General features: G+C 39.8%; 1 protein-coding gene across 5 annotated transcripts in view; it reads left to right on the forward strand.

Moving 5' to 3' along the window:
• The window catches only part of DPYD (dihydropyrimidine dehydrogenase), a 355,916-nt gene that overhangs the window by 238,770 nt on the left and 98,388 nt on the right, over positions 1 to 18,758 (forward strand). For all 5 annotated transcript variants that reach the window (XM_030494219.1, XM_030494220.1, XM_030494222.1 and 2 more), the window contains 2 exons: positions 5,041 to 5,109; positions 7,580 to 7,663. In XM_030494219.1, the coding sequence (XP_030350079.1) occupies positions 5,041 to 5,109; positions 7,580 to 7,663 (153 nt within the window). The remainder of the gene's footprint in view (positions 1 to 5,040; positions 5,110 to 7,579; positions 7,664 to 18,758) is intronic.

Raw genomic sequence — 18,758 nt, forward strand, 5'->3', positions numbered from 1 at the left:
ACTCTATCTTCAGTGCCAAGCTTTTATTTACTAAAAGCTTCCTGAGGAATTTTGGTTAAAAAACGAGTTTGCTCAGGCTAAGCAGGTTGTATGGCCAGGCTATCCTGTGTGGTTTGAGAAGAAGAATTGTGTCTTTAGGGAAAGTTTGAGGTCTTTCAGTCTGACCTCAATGCAAATACCTGCTGAAGTTTAGATTGATCAAGAATAATCTTGTGGGTATTTGAAATCTGGCTCTTAGTATAGTCTTCTGCACTCCCTCTATCTGCAGCAATATTCCTGTTCCATACCTCTCCTTCCCAAACAGGTAGCTGTTACAAAACCAATCCTTCAGCCTTCTCGAAAGCTCCTCTTGATTATAGAGCTGTCAGGGGAGCTGTGTCTTAAAAAGGCTGTTAAGGATCTCTTTCTATTTCTGCACATCAGAAATAAAACCTTGGGGATTTTTGCAAGTGTTTGCGAATCAGAAGGGGGGTGCAGGGTGCAGACACTGCCAGCAGCAGTGTCTGAATGGAGCATCTATGGACACTTGGTGCCGAGCTGTCCTCAAGGCTAAAGCAGCAAGGAGAAGGAACAGGCAGAAATTAGATGGGTGGCTGAATTTCCTGAGGTGCAGGGAGATTATGCCCAGACCTGGAAGAACAGGTTAGGAGCAGATCATGGGCAACGGCCTGTATTAGATGACCAAAATAAAGATGGTTATTTACAGGCATGAGGATTGCGATTCCATTGTGTGTGTTGGGAAGTTTTGCAGGGGTTGACAGTGTTCACGTTTCAGTCCAGCCCCTTGAGATTTTGTTTCAGACTCTCTGAGTGTACTGAAACTCCCTTATTCCCTGCAGAGCAGTACAGGACAAATGGTAATTGTCTACCTAGAGTTTTACTGCTGTCTGGCTTTAAATAGATGTTCTCAGGATTGTCTGACCTAAAGTAGGCCTGGTGATTTTTTTTCTTCCTTCTCTTTGTTTCGCAACCTCGTGCAGTGTATTCCGTGTGTTAGGGAAGAAAGATCAGTTGAAAACATACACAGTGGCAAACCTCATCCTTTTTTATTTCTTTTCATGCTATTGCATTCATGAGGCATCTACATAGAGATAATGGAAGAGAAAAAAACCCTAAACCATTCACAAGGGAAATAGATTCTAGTTTAAGCATCCAGAGGATTATTATAAACAGGGAGAAAAAATATTTTAAGGATTATGAGAAGTACCTTGTCAGTGTCCTTTTAAGTAGAACAACTACTAATGCATTAGTTCCAGAATTGTGTGAAATACAGCTTTTTACTAGGTGCTTTAGCTACCATATAGTCATGTTATAATCACGCCCTGAATTGTACATTATATATCTTCCCTTTTCCATCTCCCCTCCATCCAACAGACAGAAAAGTTTTATTGCAGACCTCCTTTTTCCATGAATGATCGAGAAAACCCTGCGCACAGAACTGCCTCTGATGTTACAAACAGGCACTTGTCCCTTTATAGGCATTTGGAGGAATTGTCTATCTCCTCATGTAATGTCAGGGCACAAAGACCCTGTGTAGTGACATCCGTCACCGTGATCGCTGGGGAGGGAGCAGTGTCTGCAGGGCCACTGTGCTCCTTGATGCAGGGAAGAGCGGGCAGGATCTCTTGACAATAGGCAAAATAGCAGTTTGGATGATGAAGAAGAGGGAAAAGCATATACCAGCTATGCCTCTGATCTGGAATAAGGAATGGGCCGGGGATCCCACTGTGCTTCAGTCATGCACGGGTTCGCCTCACTTAAGCTATGACAAAGCTACAATTTAGTCAACTTTCATTTACCACTTACTACACTTTAGCAGCAGCTTTATTGTAAGATCTGTCAGTAGCCGGCTTTTGTGAGCTGGGCCAGCGTGGTGTGGCCTCACACTTGTGGTTCAAACAACTGTAATTAAACTCATGTCAGGTTGTCACTGCAGATTTTAGGAGCCAAGAGAAAGGATCTGCCCTCAGGGAATGCTCCTGGGCTGGGCCATGCGCTGGACTTATGGACTTCTGTGAGATACCAACTGCTTGGGACTGTTTGCAGGGGTGGTAATGGTGTACGTGGCATTGTAGGCACCGAAAATGTCATAAATAAATAAAACTAACATGAACATAGTGAGAAGGGGCTGAGAAGCTGAAATGTGAGACAATTTCTGTTTATTACTTTCCCATAAAAACTCGTGATTTTTATCACTTCTTATACTTCTTTCTTGCCTTTCTCTTTCTAAATAATAGGAGATAATATTCTACGTGTGATTTTAGGAGTAGATTCAAACCTCAAACACCACAGATAGTGCTGCTAAATGTCCACATCCAATAATTATGGTTTTGTCATGGGTACTGGTTCCAGATGAAAAGACTGCAGAGGCATTTTGGAGAAGAAGAGTCACTTGAGAAAGGACAGTTTTGTTAACGTGGAGTGCTGGAGGATCTGTTTCCACCTAGGAATGAAGTTTAATTTCAAGTTCTAAGAGAACACTGGGGGAAAAAGGCGAATGAAATCCCTGCTATTTTTAAAGTTTCATTATTCCCTGTGAACAGTCCTGGCAGAAATGGCATTCTTTGCTTTCAGTTATTTTTGCTATTGTAAACCCCTGCTCCCGTCAAAAGTATGCCTTGATTTTCAATGTGAATGCTAGAACCAATCAATATTAAAGAAACACATTGTCTTAATTAACAGCTCTTTGAAACATCACAGCTCTTGTTCCTCCTCTTTTGTACATTCCCAGCAGAACCTTCACATTTCATTAATAACACTTGATGTAACCTAACTCAGCTCCTTGCGAATACAGTCAGCCGCCCTTGTTGTCTTACAACTTTCCCTGCTGCAGAATGAGGTTTGTTTTAAAGCTGACTCGTGTACATTTCTGATGTCTTTTGGATTGTGGCTGCAACTGTGAAAATCCTTCTCGTGTTGTCAGTGTCTGAGTTGGGGTTTTGTTTTTTTGCTGTGGTTGGTTTTATAGGAAGTGTGAATTTGACAAGATACGGTTTGTAGCTGACTTCCAGCGAGTGCATATTTTAACTGGTTTCTTACTCTACTTTCTCTCGTGTAAACTTTCTTACACTGATTTTTCATGATTTAAAAACATTAGAAGCTTTTTAAAGAGATTTCTCTTTATTTCCAGAGTGCTCAAGTTAGCTTGAGGATTCAAACAGAGCAGATTTTGTTTCATAAACATTGGGCCTATGGACCTATATAAGGTTTTTCACAATAGAAAAAAAAACTGTGGTGTAAGAGAGAGAGTTTTTTCCTCTGTCAGGAGGGGAATAAAAGCGTGGCCAGTAATGATTGTGTGCATTTAATGAGAAGTTTGGTCTTCTATTTCTGCACACAAACGGGCACCGACAGGCAAGGCAGACGCTTCATCAACTGCTTTCCTTCTCTCCAAAGACTCCCACCTTGCAAACATCAGCCAGGAGGGTGGATGGATGGGTAGTCTGCAAGTAGGTGGGTGGTAGACTGATAGGTAGAGATTCATCAGAGCAAAGCAATGGAAACAATGGAAATAATGATGATGAAAAGGGGTATTGTCATTTTAAATTAATAGATTGTAACCTCACCACATCTCAGTGTCTCCATAGCTGCCTTCCTTTTTATACTATAAAACCTCCCTTCTAAAGATACTGAATATCTAACTCTTGTTATGGGTATAGTTTAGGAGTTTACAGCATTATGGGAAAGATCAAAACAAGTGTTGCACTGCTTGGGAATGATGGATTAAGCTCATCCCAGCTATTAATGCCAACGGTAAAACATGTTTGGAAAGCAAAAAGATTAAACCCGAGTTTCATCCTGCCTGTGAATCAGACTTACATGTGAAACCTTCATACATTTTATGTAAGAGGGACAAACAACCGAGAGTGTGGCCACATGTTATGATGTTCCCTTGGTGTTTCCTTTGAACACAAACTGAGCTGTCAGTGTGTTCTGTGATTTCTGATTTAACCTTTCAGTGGCTGCAATATAGGTGTCCCTTGCTTTTTTCTTGCAAACCCCATCCTTTTGAGAAGTCCTCCATGCAGGAGTTCCTGGGCTGAATTCTCTGCTGTTCTCAGCACAAATACATCAACTTCAGAGTTTCGGTGTCTGATGATCTTTGATAAGTCCAGAACAAGTGATTTTGTTTAGTCTTAAATAGGAATGACATTGAACTGGACATTGGCCGGAAGAGTAGTTAACATTGGTTTAACAGTAACTAGCACTGTATGGAACCGAAAAGTTGTGTGTCTTGCTACTCTCCCAAATACTATTAGAACTTATCTTACCTAAACCCCTGTACCTCAGTGAAGATATAAGAGGCAGCAGCAGCTACAGGCAGAACCTGGACCTCGGAGATGCTCACTGCAGTGAGGAGAAAGGCAATACATGGAAAACAGCTCTTGGGGAACTGGGACCACAGCCAACAAATAGCCACAAAATAGAATGTGTGTTATGGGAAAACAAAAGCTGGGATTTCCCTCTGCCTCCCTCTCAGTCTTCTCAGATTTTCCCCACATCCTACGACATCATTGTCATTAACTTGCACAGGATGACATTCCAGGGGACTGGTTTTGGTGTGTCCTGGCTTCCTGAAGTCAGCTGGAATATTACGTTCGTACGCTGCCACATCAGACTGCAAACTCTTGCATTGTGTCCTGCCTACCTCTAAAGAGCCCCACGTACTTCTGGCATTGTATAAATAGTGAAAAACTTCATTCCTTTGACCTCAGAAACATGAATTTTTGGCATACTGTGGGCTCTGTGTCTAGGACAGCCCTTGTTCTCCCTTTATCACATGATAAACAATGCAAAGTTCTCTATGTGTCTGACTAGACCTGCTGGTTTTCGTTAATGACTTAAAAACCATGGATAAATCAGATGATTTCGTCTACTATTTCTCATCCCCAGTGAATTATACAGCTATATTTCACTATACATTCTAGCAGTATACAGTTCACATATGCAGGTAGTGGTAGTTAATGTCTGGAGTCACAGTAAAGTACTAGATTACAATGGTAACATGGCTTAAAATGATTGCCTATATCTTCTTTTCAGATCCTGATTGCCAGTATCATGTGCAGCTATAGCAGGGAGGACTGGACTGAACTTTCAAAAATGGCTCAGGTAATGGTTTCCTGAATGTGTCTCTGCATCTTTCTATTTCCCTTAAAACCAAGAGCTGCAATAAGGAATTTAAGGAATTTCTTGAAAGAAAAAGGCTCCAAGTGAAAAACGAGCCTTTAAAGCGTGTCCATTCTAATTTGTTTATTCTGTGCTTTCTTTAAAGTGATGGAAATGTAAATATAAAGGCAACTGGTTACAGAAAAATGATCCCTTGGATTTTGAAGCAGTACCTGCAACGCCTTTAGTCTTTGAATCTATGTACTTTTTATTTGCATTTTAAGCCAGCTGTATATTATGACGGATGCCCTGATAAAATTTAATTCTACCTTTGAGAGCCAAACTTGATCTTACCTTGCCTACAGGCACAGGAGTTTGACAGCGCCAGAAGAAATCCTGAATATAAAACTCTTGAATATTTAAAGTATAAAAGGCTCATTTAATGCTATTCTAGTTTTAATATAGACTTTCAAAAATGATAGGAGAGAAAGCCAGCATATGTAATAGCAGTCAGCAGGCATCCTATAATATAAATCCAATCTTACACAAATGCAAACAGACTATGCCCCTGAAATTTCAATTCAATTTGAAGGAAAAAACCTATTTAAAAACATGTCCCTGTGTCCATAGGGAATAGTGTAAGAAATAGTTGATTAAGACTGCAATAATTTCATTCAGAAAGGTGTCTATATCTGAATGTAATACAAAGTTGTTGTTTTAAAATAAAACTGGGGGGTTTTTTCCACATGAAGTGTCTACAGGAAATACAGAGCGTAGTTCCAGATGAATAAAGAAAGGTTTTAACAAGTTTAAGCAAAGACAAAGATTCTCTTGTCATTATTCCAGTGTTAGCTCAGTTTTAAATGTTTTGTAAGTTGTGGGGTTTTATTTAATACATGTGTAGATATAGGTGTGGGTATTTTGAGTCTGTGTTTTCATGTGAACGTGTATGTTTGGGCATCATTTCTTTATTCACGGTGACCTAAGCCCTTCTGTGGTGATGTGGGAAGACACTTCTCTATTTTCTTTGGGCATTTTAAACTGATGAGGGAAAAAAAAATCACTTTGGGGACTTAGGGAAGCAAAATGAAACATTATCAGTAATTAGCTTGGTGATCTTCAGCACTAGTCCATTTTATACCTGTATTTACTTAATTGACCATGAAATCTTTTGTGGAGTCTCTGCTTGACAGGAGCAGTACCGCTTTTAACTTGACTAAGATGAATGGCTTTATTGTGCCATGTGCTCCTCTTTTTTGAATGCAGAGGTACTGCTGTCCAGCTTGAGGACAGAGATTTCCAATCTGTGTTTGTATTTATGTTACCTCTTTAGAAAATAAGTAGTTATTTACATGCACTCAATAACGTGTAACCTACGCGATAGAACTTTCTTCAGCAAAGTAGTTGTTGGTCTTTGCCGTGTGGAGAGCAACGCACTTGTTTGGGACGCTCTGGAATCCACAGCTGAAGAGCAGTGATATTTAATCGCATGCATAGGATCCTACCTAGGAGGTAGGTTTGATTTGTGGCTTTCCAAAGAGCAGAAACCCCAGAAGGTACCGCAGAGCCTCTCAGCAGGAGGACGACCTATTCATACAAAAGGTCAGCTTGTCACAGAGGCCGACAGCACCAGCTTACAGAGCTGGCCAGGACGTGGAGCATTCCTGAAGGTGATGGATGGCTTCTGCCCTGCTCACGCGCTCAGGAAGCTGCTGAACCATGGCCACACAGCAGGCAAAGTTACTCCAGTTCAATAAGCAAGAACCAAAATGCAAATGCGAAACACAAAATGCTAGTTACAGCCACGTGGAAGGCAACAGGAGATTCTCATCTTAAGCTGGAGCAGTTCAACAGGGAGGAAGAGGAGTGTGTTTGTGTGCTGCCCTTGGGCCCCTTGCCCTTGCAGTTGTAACAAATAGAGGGTACTGAACACGAATTAGCATGAATCATATGTTTGGATAGACTTTTTACTATACAGTAGTAAAAATACTGTAGTGTAATACTACAGCATAATGCCGTACTCTCTTGTTTGACTTCAGAAACAAAAATATTTAATGCCAAAAGCTATGGCACACTACGGGCGCCTGCAGGAAATTAAGAGCCTTAAATTCATTAAATGAGAAAGGAGAAATTTACTACTGAGTCACAGTTCTTGAGAGCACAGGAGCACCTGCGTAATGCTGACTCCCCAACCTCACTCTCAGTGCTGCCCAAGGCCCTATAATTACATTTCATTTTGTAACATTTTCCAGAACCATCTCCTTATGGTGCTTGTCTCTTTTTCATTTATTTTTTACTTTAGTTTTCTTCGTAGTGTCCATTTTTGTACCATTTCTTTTTCAGGCTTTCTCTCTGCAAAAAACAATACATCCAGTCTAGAGAAATCTATACGGCATGAATAGTAAATGCTACAGGATAGAGTACATTACTGGAAGTTAATTGTGCATTTTTTCTCCCTTTGCATGTTTCATAGGTTGCTGGCGCAGATGCACTGGAGTTAAATTTATCATGTCCTCATGGTATGGGGGAGAGAGGCATGGGCCTGGCCTGTGGGCAGGTAGGACTGTAACCGCAATCTCTTTCATGTCTCTTCAGCCATCCCGCGCTACCACATTGCTAGTTACACCTCGGGGGGAAGACACAAGCAGGAGATTATGAGCTTGAGATTTTTTAGGTTGAATGTGTTTAAATATTTAGTGCTGAAAGCAAAAAAAAAAAAGAAGAAGAAGGGAGAAGCTGAGAATATACAAAACGCTTCGTTTTGCTGAGAACAAAAATGCATTATGTATTTGACAAGGAACAAGATGAAAACAAAGAATTTCCCAAAAGTGCTTGGACAGAATTTGCTGGGTTCCATTTCAGTGCCCTGTAGATATCTTTCAGATCACAAGCCAGTAAGTACTGCATATATCAATAATGATTTTGAAGGACATGAGAGAGAAACACATTTCAGTTCACAATTTCAGCATACAAACCTAACTGTGTTTCAGAATCACAGAACAGGGCAGACATTCTGGTAGTGCCACCTACAGTTTTAACGTCTTCTCTTCTAAGAGCCTGTGTTCTGTAACCTATAGATTTGATACAATTTAGGTTGGAATCACCCGTGCCTGATACCTCTGCTGTGTAGAATTCTGATGCAGAATTTATCGATACATCCCATGACTTCAGTTAGGAGATGTGTATTATTTTGCCCGTGAAAAGAAGATAACCATGCACAAAAGGCAGTTCTCACACTAACATCCTTGTGAAGTTTTCAGATTTTTGCATGTTTTGTTCATGGTTTGAAGTTTGTTTTGGCTCTAAAACATGCCAAAATGAACTTGGAAGTCTGAAAAGCCTTGGTTCACAGCCTACCGGGAGAGGTTTTCTAGAGTTTGACTATCCGAGTTTCAGAAGCCTGAAGCCTGTTTGATTTCCCATCTTGCTACGTTTTGAGGAGAGGGGGGGAAAAGAAGTAGAGGCAGATGCAGAGTGGGAATCATGATTACATGCCCTGAATTGGACACATGCTATTCAGCTGATCCCCTGTTAGGGTTAGGGTTAACCCTAACATGGTAGGGGCTAGTAGACATCCTCATCCTCATTTCCTCAGTTACAAAACGTTTAAGGATGAGGTGTGGGTGGAGAACTAAACCATTGACTTCCTACAACTTTTAGAAGGGAGGCAATAGGAGCTGGGGTTGTTTCAATGCAACTGTGGGCACACTTCAGGTGTAGCTTTAGTGTAGCAGTCAGGCACAGCTCATGGGTCGTTTGATCATTTTCTGTGAACAAATGCTGTCAATCTGCTCCATTCTGTAGATTATTGTTTTTAATCAAAGTAATCTGGATACTTTTCATGGCTAGTGGTCGTTTACCAAAGGTACGATTAAAAATGGGAGAGAATGATCCCAACCCTCCAGGACCACACTAGCAAAGTGCTAATAGATATTACTAATCTTTTGCCCTGAATTGTATTCAACAACAAAGAGCTCTAGTAGCCTTTTTGATAAGTTTAGGAAGCAATTCCCACCCTTCACTCTGCAGAGCATCTTTCAGTAGTTTGGGTTGTCCCCACCTGAGCTGGCAGCATGCAGGGTGCACTTTGGTCAGGGAGAACCCTGAAGGTTTTGCACAGAAGCTGAAACAGGCTCCTTTCAAGCATCCTTTTTCTTTTTTCTTCTTTAGGCATATGTTATTTCCAGCTTTCACTGGTTGGAATAATATATGCATGTGAAGTTGCTTAGATGTGTAGTCAGTAGGGAGCTGTCTGGCTACATGAGTTTTTACATATCTTTCAGCTATTGTAAAATCAGAGAGAACCAAATGCAAAATCTGAGTTCTCAGGGCTATCGTGTGGATTTGTGACTCTCTGTGGAGGAGATCAGATCCATAAAGCAAGAAGAAGATTACATTATATATACATATATGTTTGTATAATAATAAAATCTCTCTGCCGCACAATATGGGTATTCTTTTGAATGTTTAATATCTATGACTCCTGCTAAAATATATTCTTGTGTTTGCTTTACTGTCTCACCAAAATAGAAAGAAAATGTACTTCTTTAGACAAAAAAATGAATAAAAAACAAGCCCTCTTTAGAGGGCCAGATCCTGAGGATCTTCCTCAGAGTTGACTAAAATTCAATTATAGTTGCTTTAATGTAGTTTATTGAAGCAAAAGGTGAGGATAAACTGGATAAAATAACCAGATTTGATGAGATTTATCAGTAGCCTTTCAGGGGGCTTCCACATCTGGTGGTCTCTGGAGGCCCCATCATAAAATAGGAAAGTGTTAGGAATTATTTTGACTCTACTCCTAATTTTGGGGGGGGTTTGCCATAGCTGAAGTCAGACAGGCCATACATAGGTGGTGCGGGGAAGAGAGGGCTTGGATATGCCCTGGAATAAAACCACCCCTTCATATCTAGAAGTCAAAGGCTTTGAGAAACAGAGCAGCTTTCCTGGTTGTAGAGTGAAATAGGTTTTCTTAAACCTTTTGGATAGTATAATCCACGTCCTCATAGGAAATTTTCTTAAGGATTAAGTCCCTTTTCATGGCAAAGCATAGTAAATCCTCAGGAAACTACAGAAATTGGTGAGATGAAAAATAAGGGCAGAAAACCGTGTGTGGATTTTTACCCTTGATAATGTCTAAAATGTTCTGCCTTTTTTGGTGGTGGTATTTAAAAAACAGGAAAGGAAGGTTAATTACACTGTCTACTTTTTCTCCTCATTTCAATTCCTATGGTGTGCCTAAGGGTAAGTGTAGAAATCTGGGAACATCACATTGGGTTTTTCTCTCTCCTATTTTGTTCTCCAGTCTCAAACACTTCCACTCTTTTATACCCACTGTAAAGTTTAAAAATTCTAGATATATCCAATAAATATATATAGATATAAAATAATTTGTTCTAAGCATGGCTGTTTGTTTTGTACTGAATTACAGCACTCAGCTTTTATTTGATTTCAATTCCAAGTCATTAGTGCAGACACTCTGGCGCCCAAACAGCATAGCTAGCCAGAGGGTAATATTAAGAGGCATCTGTATTGTTGCCAATAAGTTACTTAAAGCTGGTTCTGTATAAAATGTCAATTATATTTACTAATTCTGATTAATGATAATAAAGTTAAGGTTTATAATACTTCATAACAGTCTGCAACTGTATAAAAGTGGGATATCATTAAAAATCATAATACAGTTTCCATAAGGAGGTTTAACAACACTAATTCACGGGTTTTCTTTGAATCAGATAACGTAAGTGTACCAAACATTTCATAGTAAACATAAAGACAACAGCAGATCATTAAAAAATGACAGTATCACTTTCCCAATATAGTTCATTACTGTAGTAATTATAGCATCAAATGATGAAAATAAGAAATCAAGTGAAGCATCGGAGATGGTAGCACTCACATTTCAGTGTCTAACTTCGGGGGGTGTATTTGTGGGGCATTTTTTGTCTCTTCATTGCAAACCATGCAAAGATGGGGTTTTGTTTGGTTTTTTACTTATCCGTCTAAAAAGTGACATTAAGTATTCAGAACCATTGCTGTGATATGAAATCAAAGAATTTAAGTGTTTGACTTTTTGGTTTTGGTCCAAAAGTCAACAAGTCTCTGCAGCTGCTCTTGTAAGAATGAATGAATAGTTGAGTTGTTAATCTGGGGTTTATTTTGCGTTCCTGTTATGTGTTGTGTTATTCTTTCTTGTTCAGATCTAGTAAGTGTCACGTGCATATACCTAGAATCATTAGAATAAGACCGATTGGGGTGAGTGACATCCAAAGTCTTCCAAAATACCAGTGAATTTCCTTGGCCTAATGGGGAGTGAAAAACAACGAAGGGAAGAAAAGAGCAGCCTAAAGTTGCTTGAAAGGTAGTAACAAAGATGCTGGAAGAGTAGCTACAAAGAGGGAAAGAGGATGCAGCAAGGGGCAATGGCCACAGATTGCAGGACGGATGTTTCAGATTGGGCAGCGAGCAAAACATTCACCAAGGCTATGCAGTACGGGAACATGTTGTCTCGTAGGGCTGTGTACTCTCAAACTCCAGTTTTCAGCACTCAGGCAGCAAAGCCATGGCCAACCTCAACTGGTGTTGGTTTTAGTCCCACTCGGTGAGGGAGCTTGGTCCATTCAAATGTTTCTGTGATTCTGTGGATTCACCCTGCTCATTTCCTATCCAAAGGTGCTGCATTATTTGTACTGGGAGTAGGAAATAAGTAGTGGATAAAAGGAAGCACAAGAACTCACCTTTTCATTTGGGGTGAGAAAAGCAGTAAGACAGGGAGATCTCAGCCCAAGTGCAAGAACAGAGATTCTTTGTGCTATAAGCAAATAGTTTTAAAGTTAATAACATCCTGGCTTATAAATATTTCTCGTTAATTAGTTGTACCTCATAACCTCCAAAATAGGAAAAAAATCTTTGCCTATCTCAGCATTTAAGCTATAGATTTTGGGGATTGTTTGGGGATCTTTGTATTTCTATTGCAGGAGGCATATATGTATCTCTTGTGAGCACTGCAATCCAAGTCCTGGTGGTTTAACTATTCAGATCATACGTCAAATGAATTTGTTTTGTGGTTCTTTTCTTACCTTTATTTTTATTTGACTTCAAGCGTAGTTGCTGCAGCCTCTGGTGCTGGCTGTGTTTATTGCCTGCAATTAGGAGGCAAGTTTCATAAAAGCCCGCAATGCCTCATTCAGAAGAAGACAAATCTGTCCAAAACAGAAAGCAAAAAAACCCCAAAGCCCTGGTTACTCTGCACAGATGAGAACTGGCTGCATGGCACAATTAGATTTGCTCTGCTGTACCTTGGAAATAGGAAAGATGAGGCTGCTTTTTAATTGAAGTGCACAGCATAGCATGCTAATTCACTGTTGCTCTGCCAGCAAGGAGCTGGAAGTATTCTAAATAAATGATGCTGCAAACAGAATTTGATTATATCTGTGTTCATGTGGCATTCTACTATCAGCCTACAATAGTATGCTGGTTAAGTAGAATTCGTTGAGTCCTGCAGGCAGTATTAGTTCTCTCTCTTCTCTTTTGTACTAGTTACTGCAACAAATTAATGCAAAATACAGCAGGGTAGTGTTGCACTGTGCTGTAGCAGCAGTTACTCTCCAAAATTCGGTGTAAACTAGTAGCATCCAAGTGAGGTTTGTGTCGCTGTTCATGGTGGAGTTTCAGGATTTTTGTATCCTGTTGTTCCCCTCCATTGGCCAATGTCACCCATTTTGGCTGGGATCTTAAGGAAGTAAATCCTCGCTGATCTCAGCATCTCTGTGTCTGTCAGTGCCCTCTGTTTCTTTGGGGCATGTTTCAACCCAACGATCTGTTCCAGTCGTGTTTCTGGGAGTTGAAACTCTTTCAAAGATGCACTTTTTCTCAGGCCAGGGTATGTGTTTTGTGGGCTTACATTCCTGGCTCCCACACTGATCATGGCCACACATCATCCTTTATGTTAGTTCAGTTTTGTTGCTTTAACCTCTTTGGATGTTTTTTTCACCTTCCCTGGTTTCATATGTCTCTTCCCTTTCTCTTTCCACTAACTCATTCTTTAAAACCCTCCTCATAAAGTCAGCCCTTTGCTGAGGTTTCTTCAAAGTCACAATTGACTCATGAGCTGTTTCACTGGGAATCTGAACAGAAGCAGCTTGCTGACGATGTGGTGGCTCCAGCACTCACTCCCCTCCAGTACCTGAGGCTTCATTTCCTTTTTCGTTGCCCTCACAGGATTCAGGTGTGATGAAATGTCATGAATTCAATGGATTTCTTCAATGTCTTTAGTTCCTTATATCCTTTATGTGCTCATGGATTCTGTTTTGTGTAACATGTAAAAGGAGACAATACTTAACAATGAGCTATGACAGTTAATTGGTATTTTGTCTTAAGAATTCTGTTTTTCCTACACTTGAGAAGAAATGAATTAAGATGCAAAGTTTAATAAATTCATCACCAGAACAATGTTCTGTAGTTTTATATTGCGCTTTGACAACGTTTAATCCACTGTTATTGCTTTGAAGGATTTTTAATTGAATTGCTCAAAAGACCAAATGGAAAAGAAAAAGAGATTATAAATAGGACAGTAACTATCGACTTGCTGAAAACTTTTTAATGGCATGGTATGGTTGTTCAGAAGGTTGGAAGTGCTGTTTATGTGCAGCGACTTCTCATTTCTGTATGGGAAGCATTCTCTACAGAAGGGATTTGCTTAGAAAATGCAGAAGTGATTCTGTTTTGTGGAAGTTCGTGAAGACACGAGGGCAAGTTGGGGATAACCTTCTTTTCAGTCTCACTGGGATGGAAGCATTTCAACTGGAATTCATATTATGGATGACAGATGTCAGTTTAGCCTACGTATCAGTGACCTGCCACTGTTTCGAAAGGGAGCAGGAAGATTTGAGCTGGATGGAGTGTGTAGTGAGAGAGCCAGAAAGAAAGAAAACTGTGATTTCTTTTAAAACCAAATGGCAACCTGTACTTACTCTTGCAATTGGATTAATGCTTGGAGAAGCTTTCAGAAAAGGGAAATGTAGAAAACTCAGGCAAGCAAATTTCTGTGTTCTACATGGTTAAATGTTTTGGCTAAAGGTCCAGATTCCATAGCCTGCTTTGCCTTTGGATATGTGGTTGCAGCATAAGGTGGTATTGCAGTTGTTCATTCTGATGATGTCTGGTAAACAGGATTTATTGGAAAGGAAATGATCAGCAACAAGTATCTCTGTGCAGGTAAAAGAAAAGATTTGAAGCTGGTTCATCTTGGTACACAATAAAAGTTAACTGTGCAGTGCACATTAAGAGCTTTCTCTTGCTATGGTTTCAGTTTTATGCCACCATTCGCTAAAGTTAATCAACAGTGTGTTAACTGGTCCCTTCACTGCCGACATGAGGTTTTTCAGGATTAGACTCATGCTTTAAACTTTGCTTTACCTCCTAGTAAAAGTTGGTCACTGCAGTGGGAGGCTGCTCTTTGCAGCAGAACAAATCTGAATACGGGCCCACATGATCATTTTAAAACTGCGTGGGAAATCCCTCTCAAAGCACAAGTTTTACACTCCTCAGTCTGGGGTTTTCAAAGGCTTATGGTTTCTGCAATTATTTGGTATTTTCTGCCTCTTTATTATAGGAAAGGACTGTGAGATTCTTGTGCCAACCTGACCACTGCTGCAGCGCTCAGATTCAAGTTCTACCCTTCCCTTTAAAATACTTCATTTACGATGTAAACCAAATCAAACCTTTTTGCCTTCTAGCAGGTAACCTCTGCATGAACTAAAGAGCTGTAATATTGTTTAATCAGGTTGTGTACCACTTTTTTACAGTGATATGAGAAACCTTCTTTTGGTTGGCTAGAAACAGCCAAGATGAAACATTTTGTTCTGTCAGGGGTAAAAAGGCATTTTTATTAGTCAACACTTTACATCCCCCAATGCTGCTGATAACAAAATCTTGACATTTAGTATCTCCAAGAAGTTTATAAACTGCAAATGTGCAGTTTCTTGGAATGTTTAGGCCCAGTTGGTATCAGAACAAATAATTTGCTAATTTGAACTGGCAATCTCTGCTTCACCCTTTTAGGACAACTATTATTAACCTTTATTCTCATAATCAAAGGAAACAGGGATTGTATCTGACTCTAATGTTGCATTAAAATCAATAGCTGTAAACAGTGATTGGTGCAGTTTTAACTGACCTACTTCAATGAAACGCAAAGAGCTTTTCCTGTCATATGAGGTAACTATAACAATTTAAAAGCATTATAGCTAATTTTAAAAGTAGAAAGTTTTCCAACACTGATGTTTCTTCTGGTTGCTTCAATTAACATTTGAAATTGAAAAACACCAAAGCAAACAATCCAGCCAACCAACCAACAAACCAAACAAACCCCAAACATTTGGAATAAGATAAAAAATAGGATAAACATTATGGCTTGAAAACAAATTCCATTGTTTTTAGTGCTGAGAAAACAAAAAGCTTGTATGTGAGCCGAAAAGGGAGGAATTGCAAAGCTGAGTAAAGACAGCCCTGAACTTCTCAAGCCTCACTTGATCTCGACATTCCTCCCATCGTTTCTCTAACTCCCAGCACAAATCTGTGTTTGGTACTTTTGTCTCCTGGTCAAAAATCAAAACTCTCCAGCTTCTTTTTGACCTTGTCTTCACGTTGGTGATCGTTCAAGTTATTAGGTTCTACATTATCCAAGCAGGGCTGTAGGAGTGCTGTGCTACTAATAAGGTATCTCCCACACAGCACTGTGATAAATGTATTCCTGAGTGCGGATGTTGACCTATGTTAATATTGGCAGCTGTTAGAGAAGATGTGTTAAAAAGCTTTGAAGTGGGGGTTTGGGGTTTTTGGTTGGTTGTTTTAACATACTGTTATTTGGACATTTCTGCAGCTCCAGCAGTGTACTGCAATAAGGAAGTGCTGTAGCAACTTACTGTTCCCATTTTGTCATTTGGAAGAGAGTGAAGTGATCAAAGGCTATTTCTCGAACGCTTTTAACATCTTTCCAAGGTTCTAATTGTAGAGCTGGAGAAGGGAGAAATAGTGATTGTGATAGCAAATGAGAGTAAGAAAAAAGAGGGAGATGAGGATCTGATAAAATTGAAATCTGTTGAAATTCTGATGTTGTCAAAACCTGTGATGAGTCTTTTAAGTTTTATTTGGTTAAGCACTATTAAATTTAAAGTTCTCATTTGTTTTAGGTGTACCAGGTTTGGGGGTTTTGATTTGGTTTTGTTGTTTTATTCCAGTTTGCTGAGAAGTAGGAACCTCAGTAGTATCATAGTCTCATGTTGGCTTTTCTCACTAACTGCTGCCATCTCTCGAGTATAGACAGGGGCTCAGAGCTTTGACTTCTCAGCTCGGCCATGACCAAAATCTGGACCTAATCCAGTGACTTGATTTTGTCCAGTGACACAGTAGTATCACTGGGAAAAAAAGGAGAATCCCAGTTAGGCTCGCCAAGTGGAACTTGCAGTGACTGCTCTGAAGAGCAGCTGATCAAATGATGACTCCATGCTTGCAGCTTTACTTTAACATAATGAAGTCCTAGCATTCAAGAATGGAGCTAGATGACAGGGGTTTTAGTTCTTCTAACTTAACCACAGAGAAAAAGAGTTGGATCGAATCTCTAGGCTCTTGCTTTGATTTTTTACTTTGGCAAAAACTCTTCCAGGCTACCCAGAGAAGCTGTGGCTGCCCCATCCCTGGCAGTGTTCAAGGCCAGGTTGGACACAGGGGCTTGGAGCAACCTGCTCTAGTGGAAGGTGTCCCTGCCCGTGGCAGGGGGTTGAAACTGGATGATCTCAAGGTTCTTTCCAGCCCAAAACAGTCTGGGGTTCTGTGAAATGAGAAGTCATTGCTTCTTATAAATATGAAAAATAAAAATTAACATAAAAAATATAAATGTAGCCTTTGCATTGGTCTTCAAGTGGTCGTGTTGGTCCTGAGGGAAACGTCTTTCACGAAATGAATGTAGTCTGTAAAAGCTGAGGGGAGTTTTCCATGCTATAATTCTGCATTTTAATCTGCAGTATCTTGTAAGCAAAAACTAAGCTTTTTTCACTCGTAGTACACACTCAGTTATATAAGCTGTATGAAATCTCTTTCATTTAAAAACATTACAGGGTTTTTTCCAATTCTAAAGAGAACACTTTAGTATAAAGAAATAACACAAATGTCTTCATTTACCCAGTAGACTTCTTTTAAAAGATCTTGTGGAAGAAAGGAGCATTTCAGAGTATGTAAGAGAATAGAAAATAAGTATATCCTTGAATTAAACCGGTGAGCAATAGTTACAGTACATATTGTTGCTATGGTAGTATAGCTGAATGGTAACTATGTGGACATGGCTTAATTCTTCTTGTAGGAATCTCTGATGACTCAGGAATTCTTCCAAAAAAACCCCCCAAAACAACCAAACCTACAACCTCTCCTCTTATTGAAAAGACCTTTTGTTTCAAAGTGCAAGTTAATAAAAGCTGAACTGGAACAAAACATTTTGATGCTCCCAGAACAAGAGGCAAAATTATCTATTTGTGGGCATTTCTGCACTTTTATCCTGAATAGGTTTTTACTGTCCCATTGTATTGAAGATGTCCAATGAGATTTTGAAGTTCTTCTTAGTTTGGTTTTGGGGGGCGGTGGTGGTGGTGTTCTGTACTAGTAGAAAAGGCTTCCACTACCTTCTTACACTTTGGGTCTTATGCTAAAAGGCAATACAGTATTGACTAGAAAAGAGCCCTGAATTCACAGATACTGTCATTATCTCTCAAAGTTTTCTTTTGTGGCATCGATCACATCATATCCTAGATTCTAGCCAGAAGGATACAAGCTCTCAGCCAGCAGCTACAGTTTTGGGGGGCTGACCAAGCTGACCCAAAGCCTCTGAAGTTTTTTAGCCATTTTCTTAATTTTATCCTAGTATATAGAGATAGTTTCACGCACAACAGTGAAAACTGTTATTCCTGCCTTAGGTTAAACTGCCTCATTTCTTTCTTCTTGACAGCTGCGGTCAATAGATGTTAACCAAAAGCTGTCAAATTTCCTGAGAAATGAGGAAGCATTTTTTTCACTCCGGATGGGAAGCAGAGAGTTGCTCATCTTCTACCCTGGGAAATCCTTCCTTTCATTTGACAGGATTTAAACAAATTGTTAGCTTTAATTAAGTTTGAAATGGGACAACTGCACAACCCAAACTGCCCTTTTCTGGATGTGAGAAGACAGTAAAATTAACCATGAGATACAGAAATGGTGTCTCTCTTGCTCTAGTGATTGACTGCAGTTCTCTATTTAGGTACTGTTGAAATTTGGGCTAGGTTTCGAGAGAGAGAGTTTTATGAAGGCAATGTTGGATGTCTTGTAGGAGGAGGGAGAAAATATAGCTGTGGAAAAGATCAATAGTAATACGGGGGAATTAAAAAAAAGAGGTGAATGCTAAAGACAGACGAGGCCCTCAGTGCCATGGGTTAGTGGTGGAGTTGGTAGCGCTGGGGTAAAGGTTGGACTTGATGATCTTAAAGGTCTTTCCAACCTGGTGGATTCTGTGATTCTGTGCCATTAATTTGCAATGCTTTAAGCTGAAATTCCCGTACTTTTTTTTCTTTTACTTCTGATTTCCTAATGAATTTCTGGATTCATGTTTGATCTGGAAAAGAAATACG

This window comes from Strigops habroptila, chromosome 8, assembly GCF_004027225.2.
Source record: "Strigops habroptila isolate Jane chromosome 8, bStrHab1.2.pri, whole genome shotgun sequence".
NCBI classification, from domain to species: domain Eukaryota; kingdom Metazoa; phylum Chordata; class Aves; order Psittaciformes; family Psittacidae; genus Strigops; species Strigops habroptila.